This window comes from Thamnophis sirtalis, unplaced genomic scaffold, assembly GCF_051295495.1.
Source record: "Thamnophis sirtalis isolate CommonGarterSnake01/CBP01778 unplaced genomic scaffold, rThaSir2_p1.2 scaffold_5, whole genome shotgun sequence".
Lineage (NCBI taxonomy): Eukaryota > Metazoa > Chordata > Lepidosauria > Squamata > Natricidae > Thamnophis > Thamnophis sirtalis.
The window spans coordinates 59,904,952-59,930,171 of record NW_028261385.1 but is presented as its reverse complement, the minus strand read 5'-3'; the positions used below and the strand labels follow the sequence as shown (position 1 = coordinate 59,930,171).

Sequence of the window (25,220 nt, the reverse complement as noted above, 5' to 3'; positions counted from 1 at the left end):
TATTTGAATGAATTCCTTTTAGTTTGTATACTAAAACTTTACTCATATTTCTTGTTGATGGAAAAGGACAGTTAAAAAGAGAGAGGCAATTACTTCTAATTGTGCCATAAATGTTGTACAAGTAGTCCTCAACTTATGATCACAACTGAGCCCAAAATTTATGTTGCTAAGTGACAAATTTGTTAAGTGAATTTTGCCCCTAGTACGACTTTTCTTGCCACCTTTGTTAACTGAATCACTGCAGTTGCTAAATTAGTAACATGGCTATTAAGTGAATCAGGTTTCCTCACTGACTTGGCTTATCAGACGGTCGCAAAAAAATGATCACATGACCCAGAACACTGCAACGGTCATAAATGTGAGTCAGTTGTTAAGCAGCTGAATGTAAATCACATGAGCATGGGGATGCTGCAACAGTCATAAGTGTGAAAATGGTCATAAGTCATTTTTTTCAATGTTGTTGTAACTTTGAATGGTCACTAAAGGAACTGTTGTAAGTTGAGGACTACCTGTACTATTATTCTGTCTGCAGAAAACTGGGTTAAAAGAGTAGTAAACAAGCCAAATTGTTACTTTCTCTGGGTGGTTTGTTTTTAAATACATAGTTATTTAATGAGATCAGAAGTTTATTTTGATCGAACATGAAAAATGTACAGCAGTTGGGTCCATACAATCTAATTTTCTAATGCTTATATACTTATATTCTTTTCCCATATGAGATAGTTTGCATATTAGCAAATGAATATGATGTTGCCTCATCATATTTCTAATCTTGGGGTGTACAAGTTTAATGTCTACAGAAATCTATTCAACTCAATGGTTGGAGGAAAAGAGAGACGTATATGTAGCTCAGCAAGGCTATTTAAGTTTTATTATGAGTGTAAATCTCACATACTTTAGAAGAAAACAATCTGATTATCACATAGTTATCAAAACAAGATTGTGGAAATTAGACCTCCTGCTCCAAGAAGAAGCCAAAAAGAATGAACAATATAACATAATACAAAAAAATGGAATAGTTATTCTATAAACGGCCCTTGTACTTGAAATGCTGCAATTTTTTTCATGATAGCTTTCTAATTTTAATAAAATTACTTATCAGAAGTTCTCACCTTTTTATAAAATTGCCAAGTTATTTCCAGTCCTGCTTGTTCCTGCTTGTTATTTATGTGCAGTATTAAGTAGAAATTATAATCCAAAATTTTAGTTGTGGGCTGAAACAAAACATTTAATAGCTTGTACATGCATTTGTTTTTGTTTAATTGCTGCTACTGGTATTTCATTTTATCCAAATGACAGCTAGTGGAACATTATTCCTATAAAGCAGATGGACTTCTAAGAATAATCACAGAGCCCGTTAAAGATCCAGATTTTCAATCAAGAAATAGTAAGTGACTTATATTTTTAAAATATGGAAGTCAAATCCATACACTGTGTGCGTTACTAACATCTGATTGTGCCAAGAAGATGAAAAAAATTCCTAGTAGTGAAATTTAAAGTAGCCTAACAGTGTCATTATTGGCATTATTAACTTAATTTTTCTGAAATACAGTTTCTTAAAAAAACCATAATAAGTATCTCTTGCAGGGGTGTCAAACTATTGCAGAATTTCATTGAGAGCCGCATCAGGGCTGTGGTTGACCTCGCGGGGTGCATGCGTAGCTGACTGGGTGGATGTGGCTGACTGGGTTGGTGTGACCAGCTTGACACCGCTCATTGGGTAGGCATGGACAACTGAGTGGATGTGGCCAGCTTGACCTCATTCACTGCTCATGGCCAACTGGATCGGCGTGACCAACTGGGTGAGTGTGACTAGCTTGACGCCGCTCACTGGGCATGGCTGACTTGGGACGGCTGGGTCAGGACAGAACAAGTCATACCAGGTAACTTGATGTGGGGACAATTTGGCACCCCACAAGTTCCTTGCCTCCCCAAATTGCTAGCAGCCAAGTGCTTGCGCACACATACATACATTCCAAGTTTGGGGACCTTCATCAACATAGGAAGGAGAGGACCTCCCTAAGCCCAGGCATGATTGGCAGTTTATAAGCTCAGATGTGGATAAAAGTCTCCAAGCTTGAAATGATATGTGTGTGTGTGTGTGTATGCGCGCATGCGCACGTGCTTATGCACAGCATGCCAACGGAGATGTTCTTCTCCCAATCCCAGACATCATTGACATTTCCCTGTCTAGTGTACTCTCCCAGCAAAAGAGGAGTCAGAGGATGGTCCTGTTGTGTGTGGAAACATGGAGGATAAACTTTGCAGGAGGCAGTTTCCTCTGAGTCCAACTTCTGCCATGACAGATCTCTGGACAGCAAGAGGCAGCGGCAGGGGAACAGTGCTCCCTGGTCCTGCATGAGGGAGGCTGGCCCTTCCCAAAAGGGAAATCCTGTTTCCAATTTTGTGTAGTAAGGATGCTAGCTTGTTGGGGCAGCCTTCCCTCATGCTGCTTCCCCACCAGCCCCTCCTCCTCTCCAGAGATCTCTCAGGATAGAGTGGAGGTATGCATCAGTGAGAACCATTCTCTGTACGGAGAAAAGTTGCTGACACAGGTATGTAGTTTCAAATATGCATAGCATACGAGCAGCTTTTAGGTGGAGTTGAGAAATCATTTCAGGGATGAACCTGGTGAATTGTGGATAGAGGAAAAAATAAGCAATCCACCATCACTCCAAAGCTGGTCTAATAGCCACAAAGCTACTTAATATCTCTAGTTAAGCTATCTCCATTTCTGATCAGGTTCTGATATTTTCAGGGCTGCCTTTCAGTCTCTCCAATTGTAGGGGGGGGGAACGAAGACACAATCCAGCTTTCCCAAATAAGAAACAAGGAACCACGGTTTCCCATCTTTTCCCAACAACTCTCCAATATCCAAGAATCCAAATATCCATCCAAAATTTAGCTTTCTTAGGCTTTTTCAGGCAGTGCTAGTTAATCCCTCACAGCCTTGTCTTTTTGTGGGGGACCCAAAGCAATCCATCCATTGACTTCCAGACATTTTCCACAAAGCCTTGTATGCTTTGGGGGCCCAGGGGATGGGGGCTCATGGAAGAGGATCAGAGGTGGGTTCCAATGGGTTCAGACTGGTTCAGCCGAGTAGATAGTAACTTGGCCACCCATGCACCCAAACTGGTTCTATTGTCAGCGCCATCTTGATTTTTGGTTCTGCTCATGCATGGAACAATCTCCATTGCAGAAATGTAATTTTTCCCCTTTTCTAACGTTCTGCACATGCACAGATCTTTTTTGATATAAATGTGCATGCGCGCAAAGCATACATTCGGCATGCACACAAAATTCTTTTTGCACTGAACCGGCAGTAATGGCGGTAGCAACCCACCCCTGGAAAAGATGCCAATCAGATGTTGGGTGCCAGTGGTTTAACATGTGTGGTGTGCCAATAAAGGGTTTTGAGTCTCTGGGCAGTGTCTCATGTGTCACCCACATTTTCCCCAAGTGATATCAGGGTACCTCATCACCTTTGAGTGATATCCTCCACTTTAAGTACCTTTAAAATGGTAGGCAAATTCACAATGGATAATAGAGTTTAGCATGAAGGTACTATCTGGATCAGAATACATATTGTAGTAACTTTTATTTCTGTTATAAGGTCTATTGCTGTATTTTATGTGTAATATAAAATTACGATACATACAATTCAAATCACATTATTCTTTACCACAATGGTGTACTGCATCTAATTTTGTGAATTAAAATCTAACAGGCCTAAAAATTTCAACACACTAAATATCATGTAATACTTGACTAAAAACTGTAATACCCTTACAATTTCCAGGATGGCCCCGCAGGTCGGATCCAACCACCTCGCAGGCTGGATCCAACCTGCGGGCCTTGAGTGTGACACCCCTGATCTATTACATTAATTAGAGAAACATACTTTTCTCTCAGTTTGGAGTGGTAAGATATGGTGGAGGGCTGTATGAGGGTGGACAGACATTTATGTAGCAATATGTGATCCATTCCATCTCCAAAATGAAATTGGATCAGATATGAATGGCATATTCTTGGAAACGAGGAGTGTGCAAATATTTTAAAGAATTTTTTGCCTAGCACATTGCACAAATGAAGTGTGACTCCCATAAACATTGTCGTTAAAGGGATTTTAGCACAGGTGGGTTCTTACCTGTTCGCAACTATTCGGTAGAACCGGTTCGTCAAATCTACCGAACTGGTTAGAAGAGGTTCCACCAGTGGACCTGTAAAGCAGGCCACACCTACAGAAGAGGTTTCAAATTTTTTTGAAACCCACCAATGGACCTTAGCTAACTTGGCTGCTTTCAGATTGTAGATCCATGTCACTAAAACCAAACTTCTACTGCGAGTGCTGGTAAAACAGAGCTTCACTATCATACGAAACTACATTTTTCTTGATTTATAATAATCTGTAGTTAGTTTACACATCGGGAAAATCTGACATGATAAGGGTTCTATCCACCTGGAGCCAATTTTGGGGAAAGTTAGCACATTTTGCTCCCAATTTGATCTTTTGCTGATGATGAACTAGTAATGAGGCTCTTCTACTTTCCAGCTTGTTGAAAAACCCTCTAGTAAATTGCAAAAGTACAAGATCATCTTGAGCAGTAGACAAAAGTTTATACATAAACTTTTCTATTCCAGAAAAATCTGTTCCAGGATCAATTCACATGTGCTCATTTGTTTACTTTCATTTTTTTTAAAATGGGAACTGAATTTGTCTTTGCATGGAGATAAAGCCTATCTTTGCTCCTTGATGCTGATCTTAATAATAAGTCACAACTGATATTTTTAGAGTAATTGATATATCTTTTTACCTTAGATTCCTTACCCCCAAAAGTTTCTAAGCCTCGCAACTCCACGGTAAGAAAATATACTGATGAAAACGAGTAATATTTTAAATAATACAAAGTCTGGCAATATTTCAGTGTTTTGCATGGTTTATGTATTTGTTCTTGCTGAATAGTGAATTAAAATAAGTTTCAAAAATAAGTTGCAAATTACCTTTTTATGCATTTTCATAAATATGCTTGCTGTTGTTTTTAAATTTTACATAATATTAATTTATTAAAAGGCAACTATAGCACCAGTGATTACTGAATATTCATATATGGGTTTTTATCTGGTACAAATAAAATATTAGCTATCATTTTTCAAACTTTGAAACACTAATTCTGTTTTCAGAATAGCTAAAGAAATAAGTAGTTTTAGATTAATTTGTTTGCTCTGTAAGCAAGTGCATATAGGATTTGAATGCATTACAAACAGAAAGTATAATTGAAGAACATGAAATAAAATAATGAGAATAAATACTGTATGTGACAAAGTTGCAGAGATTCATATAAAATATTTGAATAAGTAGAGAAAATAATAAGCACACTCCGATAAGGCTCTTGGTCCCAAACATTAAACATTATTGGAAATTCCTGCCCTAGTCTGTGAGACTGGATTTTATCCTTTTCATTCACTTCATGCTATAACAAGCATGTAAGTGAAAGTGATTGTTTTAAACTTGTTTGCACTAGTTAAAATACTTTTATCTCTTCTTATGTTAGACATAATGTATTAATTGTGATAAGCCGATAATGTGACCAGTTGATAGAGCTGATCATTGTGCCTTATAAATTGGTGCTTTATGCTTATCTGCAAACATGTTTAAACAAACTAGGCCTTAAATTTCAGTATAGATGGCTACTTGTGGTAGATTTGTGAAGCAGTTACCCAAGAGCCCATATCTGGAAATGAATTAATATGTATCATAAATTCCTCTAGAACAGTGGTTCTCAACCTGTGGGCCACAACCCCTTTGGGGGTCGAACGACCTTTTCACAGGGGGTCACTAAGACCATCGGAACTCTAAGCTTTAAACTCCACCTCATGTTCCTTGAAACCCCCTGCGGATGGGCTCCGGAGTCATCGCCAGCCGCGCAGAGCATCACTGCGGCTCCACGCCATAGAAAACATGGGTGCACATGTACACCCTGTACAATTACAGCCTCGGACACTTCGTAATGGCGGGAAAGTGTTCTCACTCTGACAAGCACTGCCTTGTCTTTCACAGCCACCTCGTTTCTAATTGGGGGGGGGAAGAAATCCTCTGCATGGATCCCCCCAATTGGAAACGGGGCAGCTGTGAAAGATGTGTGGGGTCTGGAGTCCATCCGTGTTGCCGAGAATAGGGTGCTGGGAGTTGGGCTGTGCGCAGAGCCGCCGGCGGCCAGGGCGCTCTGAAGCAGCACCAGCCAGCATGTCCTGCAAGAAAAGCCCCAGAGGCAAGGGCAGCAGCGCTGCGTCATCCTCTGTCCTGCCCATCATCCAGCAACTCGCTGCCGCCACCGCTTTATCGGGCAAGCTGGACTGGGGTTGGGGGCAGCCTCGTTTCCAATTGGGGTGAAGAAATCCTCTGCATGGATCCCCCCCAATTGGAAACGAGACGGCTGTGAAAGCAGTGTGGGGTCCGGAGCCCATCCACAGGGGAAGGGGTCCCCCTCTCGTCTTCCCAGATGGGCTCCGGAGTCATCGCCAGCTGCGCAAAGCCTCTCTGTGGCTCCACGCCATTGAAAACATAGGCACATGGCTTGCACACACCCAGTAAATTACAGCCTCGTAGACTTTCCCCCAGGGAAAAACACCACTCTCAGGTACTTTTAACCTGTAATTAAAGGTGACCACAATATCTGTGTCTGTGTGTGTGAGTGAGAGAGACAGACAGACAGACATACACACACACACAGAGTGACAGAGATGGGGGAGGGAGGGGAGAGACACAGAGACAGACAGACAAACAGACAGAGGCACAGAGAGAGAGAGACAAACAGAGAGAGACACACACACAGAAAATAAGTGAGAGACAGACACATACACACACAGAGTGACAGATGGGGAGGGAGGGAGGGAAAAAAAGACAGAGAGAGACACACAGAGAGAGACACAGAGAGTGAGTGATTAAGTGAGTGAGTTAGTGAGAGACAGAGATGGGGGAGGGAGGAGAGAGACAGAGATACAGAGAGAGAAGACAGAGAGGGGAGGGGGGAGACAAAGAGACAGAGAGAGAGAGAGAGAGAGAGAGAGAGAGAGAGAGAGAGAGAGAGAGAGAGAGATTTTCTTCATAGATATATTAAGAAATATTTCACAATATATAATTACATATTGTTTTTGTGATTAATCACTATGCTTTAATTATGTTCAATTTATAACAATACAAATACATCCTGCATATCAGATATTTACATTACGATTCATAACAGTAGCAAAATTACAGTTATATAGTTATAAAGTAGCAACGAAAATCATTTTATGGTTGGGGGTTATCACAACATGAGGAACTGTATTAAAGGGTTGCAGCATTAGGAAGGTTGAGAACTAATGCTCTAGAAAGAATCTCCAAAAACTTTGGTTTCACAGAAGCTATTTATAGTTATATTTCCATAAATATATTAATTAGGCCAAAATGATAAAACATTTTCTTAATGGATTGCATGAGGATGGTGTATGTTATCAATAAATTAAATTCCATTTCCAATATTCAAATATACATAAAATAAATTATACCATTGGGGGAAATAAATAAAAAATTGAAGTTTTCCAACCAACAAAATTTCTTAATATCTCCTATATTATTGCTAAATATATAATCATAAGGCTGCATGTCCCAGTTATGACCTTTAAAACTAATAACAGAGCAAGCTAACTATAAAGCCAAAAGTTCTAATTAAAAATACCGTGACCTGACAATTGCGCGATAGACATATGCACACTGACAAAATAGCACCAATTAAAATGTGACGTCAAAATCGCGACGACAAATGTGCAACGACAAAATCGCGATGACAAAAGCGGGATGACAAGCACAATAAAATCGAAAAAATTACTGTTGGGGTTACGGTTGGGGTTATAGTTTGTCTATAGTTTGTTGATGACGTGATTTTGTCATCGCGCATTTGTCGGTGCCTATTGTCAAAAATCAATTAGCAATTTTGATGGCGCTCATTTGTCTGTCGCGGTTTTGTCGGCGCACATATGTCTATCGCACATTTATCAGTGAACCAAAAACACAACTATTGTCATGAAATCCAGAATTGTTTCTACTTATAATAGATCATTGTAATCAATAAACCTGCAAATGAATAATTTAAGATCTATTGATTTTAGTGGATTTCTTTTAAAATAAAAGAATTTAGTTTGAATTTAGCCAGTGTTTGGATGGAAGCAAACATCCACTTAACTTTAAAAAACACTGATTATAATGTACATCATAAAATATGCTATACTTAGAACAGATCTATTGTAAATGACGGAAAAAAATAGATATGGATTTTTTTTTCATATTTTCTTCATACATTTATTTATTCTTTTGATATCTTTTATGGTTTCTAGACTTGGTCAACAGGTGGAATTATCACCAGAATCAAATCATACACTTTCCCAAAGCCAGGAAGTCAAAAGGTGCAATTAAACAGAGTTTTGTTAAATCCTACCATAAATTTAAAAATTACCTTCATTTTGCTGACTTAAAAACCTTTTTGTAGTTTATTCTGCTTCTTGTTGCTAATCTCCTCTGAGCATCTAGCACCTTTCTTCAGCTTTTACTTCTTAATTTATATAATTAACCCATGGCTATTTTATACTTGGGCATGCATTTTCTTTGTTTTGAAATACAACAATTATTTGTTTTATAATAATTATATTGGTTAGAAAGAAAATAAATATTTTACAAGCAGGTCTAATTTCTGAAACATCAGGCAGCCTAAGTTTACTGGGCTCCCATTGCAATGCATTGTCCTTCTCTGAATAGTAATTTTAGCTTGACTGGAGTGAGTGTGAGTGCAGGGCTTAATAGACCAACTCCCTTAGAGATGCCCAAGAAGAGAACATCTCAACCACTTAGAGATGCCAAAAAGAAGAACAAAGAGGAATTTGGATAAGAGCGTTGTGATCTTGGCTAGGTTGCTTGGGTGGCCATCGGGAGTAGAAACAGTAGCAGAGAAGGTCATTGAATAAGTGCTCAAGCCTAAGCTACCAGTCAGATAGGCTGCATCCTCCAGATTCAGTAGGAGAAATGCAACTTCCTTCAAAGCTATTTGTGGCTCCACCAGGAGATCATGACCCAGACTTTATGAATCCCTTGCCTACATAATTCAAAGCATTACACTAATGTCTGCTACTTACCTCTCAAACTATAACTGTGTTGGTGCTCTTGAGTGTTTTGATTGCCATTTTGTAATCGCTTTCAAGGCCTTCCAGCTTCCTAGTCCAATGCAAATTCCTATATGATATACAATAAACAAAATGGTTCATGGATCTCATTGTGCTATGGAAACTCTTATAATAGAAAAGATTTAGAAATATTTTATTAGAATATTAACTATGTTGATGATACCGGTAAATATTGTATTTATTCACAGCCTACTATGAGAAATGAGTTTTAGGCATGTACATAAATGTTATATGTAAAGGAGAGGCCTGATTTATAAAACAGATTTATAAATGCTTGTTTCTTTTCCCATCACATGGGTCATACTCACCTCTTCATAACTAAATCAGGGAAAGTTAATTAATTTTGCCTCTCTTCTTAATTGTGTTAAAGTCTCATCCGAATGAGTTTCATATTTAAATGTAATTCTCCAATGTTATCAATCAGTTTAGTTCTGTTTTTAGCAATGTGGAATTGAGAGTGTTGAAACTGACGAAACTAAATTAATTAATAACATTGGAGAATTACTTTGTGCTTTGGAGAAGACAGGAACATTAAGTGATCAGTTATCTTACCTATCTCTGTTTTTTCCTGTTTCATTCAAAGTAGGGCTCTTACACTTTTCTAACACAGGGGTGTCAAAATTGATTTCATTAAGGGCTACATCAGGGCTGTGTTTGACCTTGGGGGGCTGAGAGGTTGTGACCAGGGGGCATGGCCAGCTTGATGTCACTCATGTCAGGGGCAACTGTGGTGGCCCGAGCACTGTGCCAGCGAAAATGGAGCTCAGGAAGGCCATGCACAGCTCTCCTGAGCTCCATTTTTGCTAGCCGAGGGCTGCAGGAGACAGTCACAGCTGAAAATGGAGTTGGCCCTCCAAAGCTCTGTTTTCACTGGCAGAAGCACTACAGGCTGGTCCTTCACTGTTTCTAGGGTGGCCCCACAGGCCAAATCTAAATACCCCTATTCTAGCAGATATAGGTACTTACATAGTGTATGTACCAGAATTGGGTGTGCTTCCGGATCAGCCCAGATCAGGCAAACCGGTAGTAGCAGCTGTGCGATGCTCTGCCCACCCATCCAGATGCTTCTGCACATGCGCAGAAGCATCACACATGCCCAAACCGGTAGTAAAAAAAATTGGCAACCCACTACTGGTATGTACTGTGAAATTCATATGCATCTATTAATTACTACTAATTTCCTTTAAAAGGTTCAGTACCAGTAACAATCATTTTCCTTTTCTGTGGCATATATAACAAATAAAACTATTTACAAGTGATTTAGTAGCAGCAGATTTTATGTTAAAAGCATTTGTAACTGATTTCCATTTTTCCTTGAAAAGTGATGCCCAAATAGTACTCAGGATTCCAATTGCCATCATAGAGCCAGCTCTAAATATATGTTAGTTTGTAAATATTTATGAAGTAATATATTTTATTTATAAACAAACATATCAGGTTGCTAGTTGTTTTAAAAGATACTTAAATTGTTTTGCTAGCAATATAATTTCTTTGTAGCTTGGCTTTTAAAATCAAATTTATCTCAAAACCTTCAACTTTGTTGGGATATCAGTTTTTGTGAAACTTCTACAATTTAACTGGAAGCATGTTATCTATGTAGACATTGTTTTGATTCAAATAGATATTTGTCTGCAAAAATATGGAAGGGAGGGAGGGCGGAAGAAAGGATGGATGGATGGATGGATTTTATGGTCAACACAACTATCTATTGCATCATGTTTACCTCTTACATCTATATTTGTCAGTTTTCTAGTGTTCCAAGAAGCTTAATATGTTATCCAGCTTTCCATTTTTATTCACCTGCATTAAAAAAAAGCATAGATCAATGGTTGGGAAAAGTAATAAGAGTTATTTAGAGATAAGTTCATCCAATTGGCCTAAGTTATCCATATCAGTTTCAAATAATACTAGACCAGTAGATTATATTTATTTTCCAAATTACTGCTTTAAAATCCATGCACCTTTGAAGAATGGTTTATAAAATGAAAAGTAGTGAAAATATAAAATATATTAGAAGAAAAATACTGAGCAGTTCTTATTTCAGTGGACATGGGATTCCAAAATAGGATCTATAGTTGTTTAATTTAAATATAAATCGATTATTTAATTCCTTCTTTAGGAAATTATTTAAAATATTTGCAGAAATCTTTATGCTTTTGCATTGTAAGTCTTTCTTTACTGCTAAATATAAGCAACAAATAACTTTTCAAAAATTTAGGTAAGATTTGCTCTCTTTCTTTAACTCTGCTTGCACATTGTTTTTGCTTAATGTTTGTGATGTAATTTTGTTCTTAATGTTGTCCCTCTCTTTGACCCTAAATGATTGAAATAAAAAAAATATCTTTTTATCATAGCCCTCTTTCTCTGTTCGTGGCCAGAGAGATGATACTGCACTACTTTCAATGTTTAACAATTATGTGCCCTCGTGGGCAAGACGAGGTACGTAATGATATTGTGTCATTTCTGATAATGTCTAAAAAATAGCAGTGAAGAAAGTTAACTATTCACAAGTTCAAAGTGCCTGTTTATTTCACTACAAGTGAAGTCCCTTCTTCAGGTCTCACATTGGCCTAAGCCATACATACTGATTGGGATATATTGCTGCTTTGTAAAACTGTGGACCAGACTTCTCCAATGTTTCTGCAACCTGGTGCCCAGAAAAATACTGGACTTCAGTTTGTTTATTTATCCAGTTTTATACGGTCATCCAGCTATCCAATAAACTCTGGGAAGTGGACCAGATAAAAGCAAAGAATTCCATTATAGTCCAAAAAACATATAAACTGTATAAACCCACTAACTACATATATCCATGGCATAGCTCCAATGCTGACAATTGTGCTATCCTGCACCCGCACATCAGTGGTGGGTTTCAAAAAAATTTGGAACCTCTTCTGTAGGTGTGGCCTGCTTTCCAGGTCCACTGGTGGAACCTCTTCTAACCGGTTCAGTAGATTTGACGAACCGGTTCTACCGAATAGGTGCAAACTGGTAGAACCAACCTCTGCCGCACATACACAAATGTGGTTTAGTGGATTTATTAATATTCCCCAGCAGCTGTCTTCACCAAAACCCAGAACTGCCCTAAATAAGTCCAGCCCCAAGCAGACCAATACTAGTCTACAGAGCAATGGCCAATGAGTCCAAAAGGCACTTGAAAGTTTCTCAATCAAAATAAACCCAATTTAAAATTAAATCCACAATAGAAGAGGGTTAACGGGCAAGAAAAGTCCAGAGTTCACAAGGCATGATCCAAGTTAAGGTATGGTGTCAATCCAAAACAAGGCAAGAATCACAGCGACAAGAAAACACACAGCTAGATGAACATGTTGTTCCCAGCATCACTTCCATCTGTCTGCTGTGCTAAAAAGCTAACTTCTGGTGCAACCCATCAAGAAGAGTGAGGCATTCTTCTCGAGAGTTATCTGGCTGACCTTCTCTGCTCCTGCCTATTCTCTACCCTACATGTTCTTGAATCAAGCGCAGAAGGCAGTTCCTTTTCCTGGCTGCAGCTGCATGTTTTCTCCAACTGAAGCCTCAAGGCTCTCCTGCTGCAGTTGTCGTTGAGCTAAATCTGTCTCAGACAACTGCTTGGAGCCATTAACCAACTGCCCTCCAGAAGTGCCTGGAACTGGTTCATCTTCCTCCAAACTGACATCTGGAGAGATATCTGGGGAAGAATCCAGAGACTCATCACAACAACCCAACCCCAGTGCCTACGGAAAGAACCAGGTCTACACGACCTACACGGTCTCGCTCCTGCTAGAAGGGTCGCCCTGCACTATGGACGTCAACTCTGGGTCCTCCCGCTCCCTCCTTTGGGCTCCCGACTCTGCCCTGGCATATCATGTGACCAGCTGTCACCACCAGACACCACATTGAAAGACTACCAGGAGACTCAAATTCCCACCCTGGGCTGTTATGTTATAAGGGTGGAGTACGGAGGGTTCAAAGGCTGCCTCCCTGTCCTGGTGGTTGAGGAACCGCTGCTGGCCCTGTTGGGCCTGGATTGGTTCCCTCACTGGGCCTGTCACTGGTGGGGGTGCATCACACTGCAGACACACCCCCTGGCATTGAAGATGTCTTTGCGGAGTACGCTGATGTTTTCAATGGTAAGCCAGGGGAGTATAAGGGGACCCCTATCTCCCTGAACCTAGACCCCCAGGTTGCCCCTATTAAGCTGAAGGCCCGCAGGGTGCCTTTTGCCTTGAGGCCAAAGGTTGATGCGGAACTCAACAAATTGTTGACGCAGGGCGTCCTAGAGCCTGTCGACCACTCTAAATGGGAGACCCCCATCGTGGTCCCTGTCAAGGCTGATGGGTCTATCAGGATGGGTCTATCAGGATCTGCGCCAACTATAAGTCGACCATCAACCTTGGCCTCCAGGCAAACTCCTATCCAGTCCCTGTGGTGCAGCACCTGCTCCATTCCTTGGGGCAGGGCTGCATCTTCACCAAACTGGAGACATCAGGCCTACCAGGAGCTCCTGGTGGATGACAATGCGGCAGCAGCCCAGACCATCGTCACCCACCATGGGGCTTTTCGTTGTCACTGCCTCCAATTCGGCGTTTCCGTTGCCCCAGGGATCTTCCAGAGGCTCATGGAGCAGCTGCTCCATGGGTTCCCTGGCGTAATCCCCTACTATGATGTCGTCCTGATCACAGCAAACAGCCGCTCAGGGCTCATTGAAGTGTTAGGGAAAGTCCTTGACCGTTTCAGGGGCGCGGGTTTAAAGTTAAAGCGCAGCAAATGCTCATTTGCTGTGCCTAGGGTGGAATTCCTGGGTTTCTTAATAGATGCCCAGGGCATCCACCCTACCCCTCCAAAGATGCGGCCATAAGGAATGCCCCAATGCCTGCCTCTAAGGTGGAGCTACAGGCATTCCTTGGCCTTTTAAACTTTTACGCGCCATTCTTGCCACACAAGTGTCACTAGCCGAGCCGCTGCATCGGTTGCTCAACTGATCCACGGCCTGGCGCTGGGGCAGCCATGAAGTGCATGCATTCGCGGCTGTCAAAGCCATGCTTATGTCAGCGGCTGTCCTAGTCCAATATAGTGACAGGCTACTGCTGACGCTGGCAGGTGACGCCTCCCCCATTGGTCTGGGGGTTGTCCTGAGCTATGTCCTTCCCAATGGCTCTGAAAACCCCATAGCTTTTTATTCCTGGACACTCTCTCCAGTGGAGAGGAACTACAGCCAGATTGACAAGGAGGCTCTGGCTGCCGTGTCCAGGATTAAAAAGTTCCATGATTATCTATATGGACAGCATTTCACTGTTCACCGATCACAAGCCTCTCGTTGGACTTCTGGCCAGTGACCATCCAACCCCTCCCATTCTCTCTCCTCGGATGACCCAATGGACCGAGTTCCTAGCAGTGTACTCATATATGCTGAGGTACCATCCAGGCAAATAGCTGGGACATGCTGATGCCCTCAGCTGCTGCCCCTTCCCCTGCACTGACCCACAGCCAGTTCCTTGCCTCTCAGTCCTGTCTATTGCTTCCCTGGACCTGCCATTGGCAGCCACTGATGTGGCAACCCACACCAGAGCCAACCCTTTCCTATCCCAGGTCATGGCTTGGGTCCTGAGGGGCTGGCCTATGGGTGGGGTTTCGGAAGACTTCCGCCCTTTCAAGACCCATCAGTTGGAGCTGTCACTCCACTGTGGGTGCTTTCTGTGGGGGGACAGGGTCATTATTCCCCTGGCCCTCAGCCATCAGGTGCTTACTCGCCTCCATGAAGACCACCCGGGTGTGGCGCACATGAAGGCACTTGCCCGGAGCTAGGCCAGGTGCCCCCATTTGGACAACGAGATAGCTACCTGGGTGGCCCGGTGCTCCCCGTGCCAGCCCTGCTCTACCTGCTGCCCCCCCCCTGGGAGTGGAAGGTGCCTAGGGGACCCTGGTTGTGGCTGCACCTAGACTTTGTGGGCCCATTCCACAGCCAGGTGTTCCTGGTGGTTGTGGATGCTTACTCTCGCTGGGTGGAACTCGTCCTAATGTCATCCACCACAGCGGAAAGCATTGTGCGGGCCTTGCGGTGCCTGTTCGCCACCCATGGCTTGCCAGACATTGTTGTGTCCGACAACGGCCCGCAATACACATCCACGACTTTCCAGGAGTTCCTGGCTGCATAGGGCATCCACCATGCGCCTGTCACCTCTTACTATCTGGCCAGCAATGGCCAGGCGGAGCGAGCGGTCCGCTCGGCCAAAGAGGCCTTGGGCCAGATGGACCGGGTCGACTGGCCGGCAAGGGTGGCTGCTTACCTCTTGGGTCAGCATTCTACCCCTTGCGCAAAAGCCCTGCTGAGCTGCTGATGGGCCGCGCATGCAGACTACCCTGGATAGATTGCACCCTCTCTATTCTGGGGAACAGCCTGGCCCTTTCCCACACTTTCAGGGTTGGGGACCTTGTATGGGCCAGAAGTTATTCTGGGGATCCAAGGTGTGTGCCTGCCACCATCATCACAATAACTGGTGCCTGTTCTTACAAGGTCCACCTTCCAGATGGCACTGAGTGGCAGTGCCGTGTGGATCAATTGAGGCGCCGCCTACCACCTGAGGCCTCCTCTCAAACCGGCCCGTCGAGCCCAGCCACCGTTGCCCAACAGCCGGCCTCCATACCACCACAGCCCGCAGTTAGAACCCCTTGTGAGGCCTTCCCCCAGTCAGGCCTCTCCTGCCCTGCTACCGCCTTCTGGCAGCCATTCCATTTTGCCAACTCCTTCCAGTCTCGCCCCTCCTGGTTTACCCAATCCAGAGGCCTTCCCCCAGTCAGGCCTTGCCTACCCAGACCCTGCCTACTGGCAATTGTACTCAAATCCACCTCCAACGGACGCACCCCCTCGCCCCGTCCTACCTGTGCCTTGGGATCCGCCCTCTGGAGCAGGCCTGGATGATGTCACCTGGAGCTGCACTCCCTTTGGGGAGGAGATGCAACAGGGACATCTTACTTCTCTGCCGCCACCTCCTGCACTGAGGCGCTCAGGGCATGTCCACCGCTGACCCGCCTACTTCAACGAGTACGCATGCACAACATTTCCACATGTGCCCTCGCTAGGGGGGAAGAAGTGCTAAGTCCTCAACCTGCAGCTGGTCCTAAAGTCCTCAACTTATGATTGGCCGCAGGTCTTCGACTTATGACTGACAGCTGGCAACAGCCAAGCCACGCCTGTTTGGCTAAAGCGCGGCTGGCTGAGCGCAGGCTGCCAGGAGCACTCCCATTGATCACCCTGCTTGACAGCTCCATATAAATAGCTGTCAAGCAGGGCGAGGTGCTGAATTCCTGCTTGTATATAGTTCTTGCTTTGTTTTAAATAAACCACTGTTCTAACTTACCTCAGACATCTCACGTCTCGTCCATCCTTTGATCCTTTACACTCCTATATAACATATATGATCTCAAATGCATCAAAGAGGGCTGCGGGCACTTGCTTTCTCTCCATAGATGCTGTGATGTTGCTATACCTGCTCAAAACATCCAGACTCATAGTGTCCTACTGAATCTCAAGAGCGCTCGCAACTGCTCACCTCAACCTGCACCTAGGACTTTGAGCTTTCTGCGCAGTCTCATACCCATATAAACAAATCTGCTGTGAATACCTGTATGCTGATATTTAAACCTACAAAAATGGCCAAACGGAAAGTGGACTTTGAAAATGGTTGACATTGAAATAAGGCCGTGTGCCTTGTTTGCGGAGCTATTGTGGCTGTACTTAAAGAATATAATGTGAGACGGTACTATGAGACAAAACATCAGGACAAGTACAAAAACTTGGACATACACCAGAAGCTAAAGAAGGTGGAAGAGTTGAAAAAGAGTCCGATGTCATTGCAGCACCTTTCACAAAAGCAAAGTCACAACGTGAAGCTGCTATGAAAGCTAGTTTTATAGTGGCACTGCACTAAACCTTCAGCTTCAGGGACAGGACCGTGTGATCACGGACATGTATGATGCAGTAAAAGCCTTTCAAGTAAAGCTGCAACTGTGGAAGGCTCAGCAAACAAACTTGTAGCAAACAAACTTGAGTCACTTTCCCTGTTGCCAAACACTCATCAGCCAAGTCACCACCGCTGTATTCTCAGATGCTCATTTTGTTGATAAACTGAGCACACTTCAAATGGAGTTTACCTGTCACTTTGTTGATCTTGAAGCACAGACATTCAATTTTGGAGAGCTCAGCAATCCATTTGCAGTTGACATGGAGAATTCACCTGTAAGCATGCAGATGGAGCTGATAGAACTCCAATGTAACAGCACACTTAAGACAACATATGATTCTGTAGGACCCCGCACTAGGGGTAGGTTCCAGGTGCTGCTACTGCCAGTTCGTTCAGGGATGCACATGCACAGTACTAAAAAAATTGCTTCTGCACAGGTGCAGAAGGAAAAAACAAGATGGTGGCACCTATGGCACTGCCAAGAGAACTGGGACGTGGCAGGCTGAGTTACTACCTACTCGTCCGAACCGGTCTGAACTGGTAGGAACCCACCTCTGGCCCACACAATTCACAAGGTTCATCCTTGAAACGATTCCCCAACTCTACCTACAAGCTGCTCAAATATTGTGCATGTTTGGAAGTACATACCTGTGTGAGCAACTTTTCTCTGTGATGAAAAAGGGCACACAGAAGGGTTCTCGCTGATGCACACCTCTGCTCTATCCTAAGAGTTTCCACAGCTCAGAACCTAACTCCAAACAGGGATGAACTTGTAGCCAATAAAAGATGCCAAGTATCTGGCTCGGACAAAACAACATGAGAGAGAGAACGAACATTAAAAAGCTTATGTTTGTTCTTTGTTTTAAATTTGTTTCTGCAAATTTATTTGAAATATTTGTTCATATTTGAAATGTTAATCCTATTCAGCCCACGTTAATACAAACCTGAACTAAAATGATATAATAGTCCTACATGCAACAGGCCCTTTGAGGGCAACCATATTGCTGATCCAGTGAAAGTTTGTAGGAAGTGGTTTTCACCAAGTCCAACTTCTGTCTTGAAAGGTAGCTGGAGACGAGGAGGGGAGGGTGGGAGCGCAGCATGAGGGAAGGCTTCCCCAACAAGCTAGCATCCTTACCACTCATAATTGGAAACAGGGATTCCCTTTCGAGAAGGGCCAGCCTCCCTCGTGCAGGACCACTGTTCCCCTGTCGCCTCCTCTTGTTCTCCAGAGATCTGTTGAGGCAGAAGTTGGACTCAGTGGAAACTGCTTCCTACAAAGTTTCTCCTCCATGTTTCCACACACAGCAGCTGTGTCCTCCGCCTCCTCTCTTGCTACGAGGGTGCATCAGACAGGGAAATGCCAACGATGTCTGGGATTGGGAGAAGAATGTCTCCTTTGGTGTGCTGTGTACATGCAGGCGTGCGTGCGTGCACGCACACACACACACACACACACACAACCCATTCCAAGCTTGGAGACTTTTATCCATATCTGAGCTTACAACCTGCCACTCATGCCTGGACTTGGAAAGAAAGCCCTCTCATTCCTATGTGGATAAAAGTCCCCAAACCTGGAATGTGTGTATGTATGTGCGTGCATGCAATTCACTGCCAGCAGTTTGGGGATGCGATGAACTTGTAGGGCACCAAATTGTCCCCACATCATAGCCAGTATGGCTTGTTCCGTCCCAACCCAGCCATCGTGAGTCAGCCACACCCAGTGAGCAGCATCAAGCTGGCCATGTCCACCCAGTCAGCCACGCCCACCCATCAGCCATGCCCACCCAGTCAGCCACACCCAATGAGCAGCGTCAAGATGGCCACGCCCACCCAATCAGCCATGGGCAGTGAGCAGTATCAAGCTGGCCATGCCCACCCAGTCAATCGCGCCTGCCCAGCCCCCTGAAATCAACCACAGCCCTTATGCAGCCCTCAATAAAATTGAGTTTGACACCCCTGCTGTACGTGATTCATTAAGATGTAGAAAAGCAAATGAGAACCATATGCATAAAATAGCATAGTAATAAAACCTTTATAGTTCAATACTGATGTTCAAACTAAAATATAATTATGATTGTTTGAAATGATGGGTCTCATTTTGAGCTAATATTGTAAAATTAATATTTTAAATTCAATCAATAAGGACAGATTACAAAGGAGAGTTGTAATAAAATAAGTTCTGCTGTTCATTTAACAGGTGAACACAGGGAACCTTTGCCTATGGATACAGAAGTTTATGAAAGTCCATATGCAGATCCAGAAGAAGTAAAAGCTAAAAATGTCACCCTTGACCGAAATTTACTGACTTTGGAAGAAAAAGAACTTGGTTCTGGTAATTTTGGTACAGTAAAAAAAGGCACTTATGAAATGAAAAAGTAAGTTATTGTTCCCCATCTTTATGCTTTTAGTATCCTCTTCTTTATTGGTTTTGATACTGTTATTGCAGTAATTATTAGAAAAAAATGTATGAGACTCTTTATCTAACATAGAATTAAAAATTAACTAGGTTCAGTTAAATGAATATTGTTCATTTGCTATAGCCTTCCAAAGCACTTAGTAATTTAAAAGGAATAGAGAGCTGTCCCATAAAACAATAGTACATTGCTTTAACTACATTAACTCTCAAGTCACAAATATTTGCACTGGATTCCAGTTATATAACAAAAATCTAGCATGTTACTTTTAAACGAAAGATGCTGGCAGTTTTATTATTTCCTAGCTCAGTCAGAATTCCCCTTAAGTTCAATAATAACCTACCGAATATCAGCTGAATCTTCCTTATGAATATGGATATAATTGAATCTTTAAAATTCAGTTTTGTGTACATTTACACAGAAATGTCAATTAACCTAGAAAGAATGGTTTGAATTGCAGCCTAGCATAACAATATTTTTATTTGAAATTATTTGTTATAATTTGTTCATTTTGTTAGCATTTTGATGTTTAGTGCCATAGCAGTAAACTATATAATTAAAAAAAAATTCTATATATCTTTGCTGTTCCTGTTGGGAAAAAATATGCAATTTATATTTTATTTTATTATTTATTTACTTTTGGTAACAAAGCAATCTAATTTGGAAAAAAAATAAAAGTACAAACTAAGAAAGAGAAAAAGAAAAATCTAATATTTTATACTTATAAATAGTCACTAATTTACCAATAAATTCACTACTATAACATGAATAGTACAAAATATTATTGTAACATATCACAGTTGCATCCTTTGATTGGTAGAAAATAATCTGTTTTGCATCTTTCAAAACAGATTGGTCACACATTTCTGACAATCATTCTTCAACAGATTCCAATTTTTTAACATAATTGTTTTGCAATCCTTCACCACCCCTATCCTCAATACAAACACAATTGTTGATAAACAGCCAAGTTTCAAAGTTTCAACATTATATTAACATATTTTTAACATTTAAAGATATTCCCATAAAACTATTAATATGTATTAATTCACTATCCCACAAAAGATACTAAATGATCACATTACCATGTAATATGAGTCAATATGGGTCAAATACTATATCATATGGGTCAAAAATAGCATTGGGACAAGATTTTTATTAGCCACCTCTTGGTAAAATGAAAATATAGTCAAATATTATAAGTTTGGCAATTATTATCTATTTCCTTTGTGCTATTTTTCATGACAAGTTCTTGAAACATATGGTAGGATAAGTTTATAGGAGAACTAGTGATGAGAAATCTATGAGCCATTTTAGGATGTAAATTCAGTTGTGATAGGAACTCAAGAATATCTAACTCTTTGGAAAATTCTATTTTGGTAAATTATTTAATTGGAAAGCTAAGATACAAGCTTGGTCATGATTTTAAATCATCTATGATATAAAGACTAGTTTAAGGATTTTCTCCAACTTCAAATTGAATTTTGGCTTTTCAGTTTGTAATAGTGGAAATGTCTTCAGCTTAAGTATGTTTTAAGGGATCACTAGGGACCGGATGCTTTGGTTGCCTCAAAGGCACCTGAGTTGCTTACGCTTAGTTGTGGATTTCAAATCCTGTTCCAACCGGTACAGTTGGAATGGGGCCGACAGCATCCTCATGGACACATGTAGCGTGCGCACATACACGTGCAGTGCACGCATGCATCTTAGCACCCCCGCGATGCTCCAGCTGCTCTACAGAGTGTCGAGCAGGTGCTGTATGTGCCATACACCTGCAAGAAAGCACAGAAGCCTTTAAACGAGCTCGGGCGGGCGAGTGGGCCCTCCGGAGCACCATACTAGAACGGTATCTGGTGCTCCGGGCTGGCTCTGGTACGTGCCTACCGGGGCATACCACCTGCAACCCACCACTGATTACACTATAACATATTGTATCTCTATCAAAAGCGCATGAAAAATTTGGATGTGGACTCTTCTGTGATATTTCAAACATAGACTAAAGAATTGGAACTTCTGATAAAGCCACAGTAATGGCTTCATGAACTTAAAATTTTTAAATGTTATCTACAGATTTGAAATTAAGGCTAATTCTGCTTGAAAAATGTCAGCAGAGCAAAGCAAGCAAAATTTATTTTAGGACAGAAAGAGACCACCTCATTTCCAGCCATCTACCCTTCATAATTATGTTTTCCTGGAATTTCTGTTACAGAGGAAAGAAAATTGTGGCTGTGAAAATTCTCAAAAATGAAAGTAATGATCCAGCAATAAAAGATGAACTCCTAAGAGAAGCAAATGTAATGCAACAACTTGATAACCCATATATTGTCCGAATGATTGGCATATGTGAAGCTGAATCTTGGATGTTGGTAATGGAAATGGCTGAGCTTGGCCCTTTGAATAAATATCTGCTAAAACACGGGTGAGTTTGACAGTAAGTTGGCAAATTTTGATCAATAATGGATAGAACCTAAATTGATAATTAAAATGACCACTGCTCACTGGAAAGTTCAGGTTATATGAAAATAACAGCTTTTGTAATATCCAATGAATTGTCAAAATTGGTGTTTCTTTGAATACTTCAAAAGCAAACATTTTCATAACAGTGGCATTTTCAAAATTAACATTTTCTTCTTCAATTTACTTTGAAGGCATATATGCAGGTTTGTGACATACCACTTTTTTCACTACAAGTGAATTTACTGAATACAAATATATATAGCTATGCCGTATTCATATAAAGGATGATATATTTTGACTTGCCATCCCTGCTTACCTGAATGCATGGCTACAATTTTTCTGGATTTAGTATTCCAGAGCCAAGGTGGCACAGTGGTTAGAGTGCAGCTACTGCAGCTGACTGCTAGCTGCAGTTCGGCAGTTCAAATCTCACCGGCTCACGATTGACTAGCCATCCATCCTTCCGAGGTGGGTAAAATGAGGACCCAGATTGTTGGAGGCAATATGCTGACTCTGTAAACTGCTTAGAGAGGGTTGTAAAAGCACTATGAAGTGGTATATAAGTCTAAGTGCTATTGCTATTCCACAGGTACATTCACAGAGCATGGAAGTCACTGCAATGTAGAAAAGTCACAAATGTAAATGATTGAGTCTCTTTAGGTCAGAGATGGGGAACGGTGGGCTCTTTATGACTTGTGGATTTCAATTCCCAAAATTGAGCCAGTTGAAGTTCATAGGTCATAAAAGAGCCATAGTTCCACACACCTGGTCTATGCCATCATCATGCTTCTTAATTATCTCATATTAATTGTGATATTGATCCAGTATGTACTGTATTCTTGCTAGGACAAGCCAGTGTAATTCTGGGAGTTGAAGTCCACAAGTCATAAAAGGGCCTTCGTTCCCTAACACCTGTTTAGATGAATCTTTGATTTCTGCAAAGTCTATTTTCCAGAAAATCTCTATTTAATGGTTGGCATTTGCTTGTAAATCAATCTAGCTCAAGCTTTTTAGGGCACATTCCAAACATTTGCTAGGATCAGGACAAAGAATAAGCAAAGAGCAAGAAAATATTAATTTTATTCTAATTCAGATGTAGTTTAGATTAATTCAACTAGTGTATTTATTTCCTGTATATTTAATAATGATATGTCAAATTATAATCATGTCATTAAAATTTATAATCCATTGACAATTTCTAAAGGTTTCTAAGACTGTAGAAGATGGGGGGGAATACTCTACCTCTATTTGGATTTTACATGGAAAAAATAAAAATTGAGCAATAATGTATGGAAAAAAATGAACGCATAAGGACTGTGTTCTCTAATCAATAAAGTTGGAATATTTCTTCAATGTATCATTAGCATCCTCTCTCTACTGGGTGGGAGTGAGAAATTAAGAATGTAAAAAGAAATAGGTTTCTAAAAGTCTGGTTTGTTTTTGCAGAGATATCACAGAAAAGAACCTAATAGAGTTGGTGCATCAAGTTTCCATGGGAATGAAATATTTGGAAGAAAATAATTTTGTACATAGAGATTTAGCTGCAAGAAATGTGCTTCTGGTTACACAACATTATGCCAAAATCAGTGACTTTGGACTTTCAAAAGCTCTTGGCTCTAATGATTATTACAAGGTATTTTTTCTATCCTTTAACATGTTTAAAAACTTTTACCATCAAATGTCAATGTGAATTGTAGTGTCATTATATATAATTCAGCTTTTGCTCAACCTTATGCCTTGCACAAATTTGCAACAAATAATTATGGTTCATTGAACAATTACAATGGAACATGTTTTCTGATTCGTTTATAGATTGTGGTTAATAGATATAACCAATTATTTTTTATTGATTTTTTTAATTTTGGGTGCCATTACAGGCAGAACATCATGGCAAATGGCCAGTTAAATGGTATGCTCCAGAATGCATGAACTTCTTCAAATTTTCTAGCAAGAGTGATGTTTGGAGTTTTGGTGTGTTAATGTGGGAGACATTTTCCTATGGGCAAAAGCCATATAAGGTAAATAAACTTTGTTTACTATTAAACTTTCCTTTTTAATTCCAAATCATAGATTTAAAAAATAAACCAAGATGGAGATGCTATTCAAATGTCCATTGTGACACACCTTTGTGAGAAAATATTTCAGAAATTGTGATAGTCTTATTTCAGTCCAAGCCAACATTATCTCAGTTTTCTCTGTCACTCGATTGTAGGGTATGAAAGGAATTGACGTTGCTCAGATGATTGAAAGAGGAGAACGATTAGAATGTCCAGTCGGTTGCTCATCTGATATCTATGAACTAATGAAATTGTGTTGGACATATAAGTAAGTATTCTCATATCAATAGTTTATTGAAGCTTATCAGGCTCATTGACCATAGTTAAATGTTCCATTGAAACCAGCATATAGGGCAGTGGTGAGTTTCGGATCCCGTTGCAACCGATATGGTTGCAACGGGGCCCAGTGTCCACTACATGAACATGTGCAGCACGCACGCACACGAGCGCAGTGCACGCAGGCATCCTTACCTCTTGTGACACCTCCGTGAGGCTCCGTAACACTCCAGCTATTCGGTGGAGCGTTGCACAGGTGCTGTGCATTCTGTGCACATGTACAGAAGCGACAAAGAGCTCAAATACAGGTAAGGAGCTCAGGCAGACAGGTGGACCCTCCAGAGCATTGTACCGTAATGGTACCCGGTGCTCCGGGCAGGCACCGCTACACCCATACTGGGGCATATTGCCTGCAACCCACCACTGATATAGGGTCATTCTCTACCCCTTCTTTGTAAACAAAGTGTTATCCAGGTTTTCCCCTCTTTACATATTCCAATTATACAAAATACATTTTACATCTTTTTTCCATTTTCCATTTCAGTCATCTTATCTTCATTCCATAATCTCCCACTTAATTTGAATTTCTTCTTAATATATTGACAATATCATTATTTGCCTCTCCAAGTTAATCACATTTAATATATCATTTCTATCTATTATTCTGTTTTACTGTTTATAACATATATCCTCAAATTTAATTTTGTATATTAAACATTTCATTTGATTAGTTTATCCACACATTTTAATCTATTTCCCACACATGGTATTAAACATAAACCTTTGGCTATATTCACTAAATTTCATTCTATTCTATTAACAAATATTTTTCTTTCTTTCCTCCTTTTAACCATTTT

At 41.2% G+C, this 25,220-nt stretch overlaps 1 protein-coding gene across 5 annotated transcripts in view; it reads left to right on the top strand.

The window, feature by feature from the left end:
- The window catches only part of SYK (spleen associated tyrosine kinase), a 49,389-nt gene that overhangs the window by 18,627 nt on the left and 5,542 nt on the right, over positions 1–25,220 (top strand). For 4 of the 5 annotated variants that reach the window (XR_015696701.1, XM_087715889.1, XM_087715890.1 and 1 more), the window contains exons 5-13: positions 1,300–1,387; positions 4,820–4,860; positions 8,374–8,442; positions 11,568–11,652; positions 19,357–19,534; positions 21,783–21,992; positions 23,477–23,663; positions 23,908–24,048; positions 24,243–24,355. Coding sequence is in view for 4 of the 5 variants with exons in the window: in XM_087715889.1 (XP_087572015.1) it covers positions 1,300–1,387; positions 4,820–4,860; positions 8,374–8,442; positions 11,568–11,652; positions 19,357–19,534; positions 21,783–21,992; positions 23,477–23,663; positions 23,908–24,048; positions 24,243–24,355 (1,112 nt within the window). In the remaining variant the exon portion in view is untranslated. The remainder of the gene's footprint in view (positions 1–1,299; positions 1,388–4,819; positions 4,861–8,373; positions 8,443–11,567; positions 11,653–19,356; positions 19,535–21,782; positions 21,993–23,476; positions 23,664–23,907; positions 24,049–24,242; positions 24,356–25,220) is intronic. The other variant, XM_087715891.1, reaches the window with a different exon arrangement.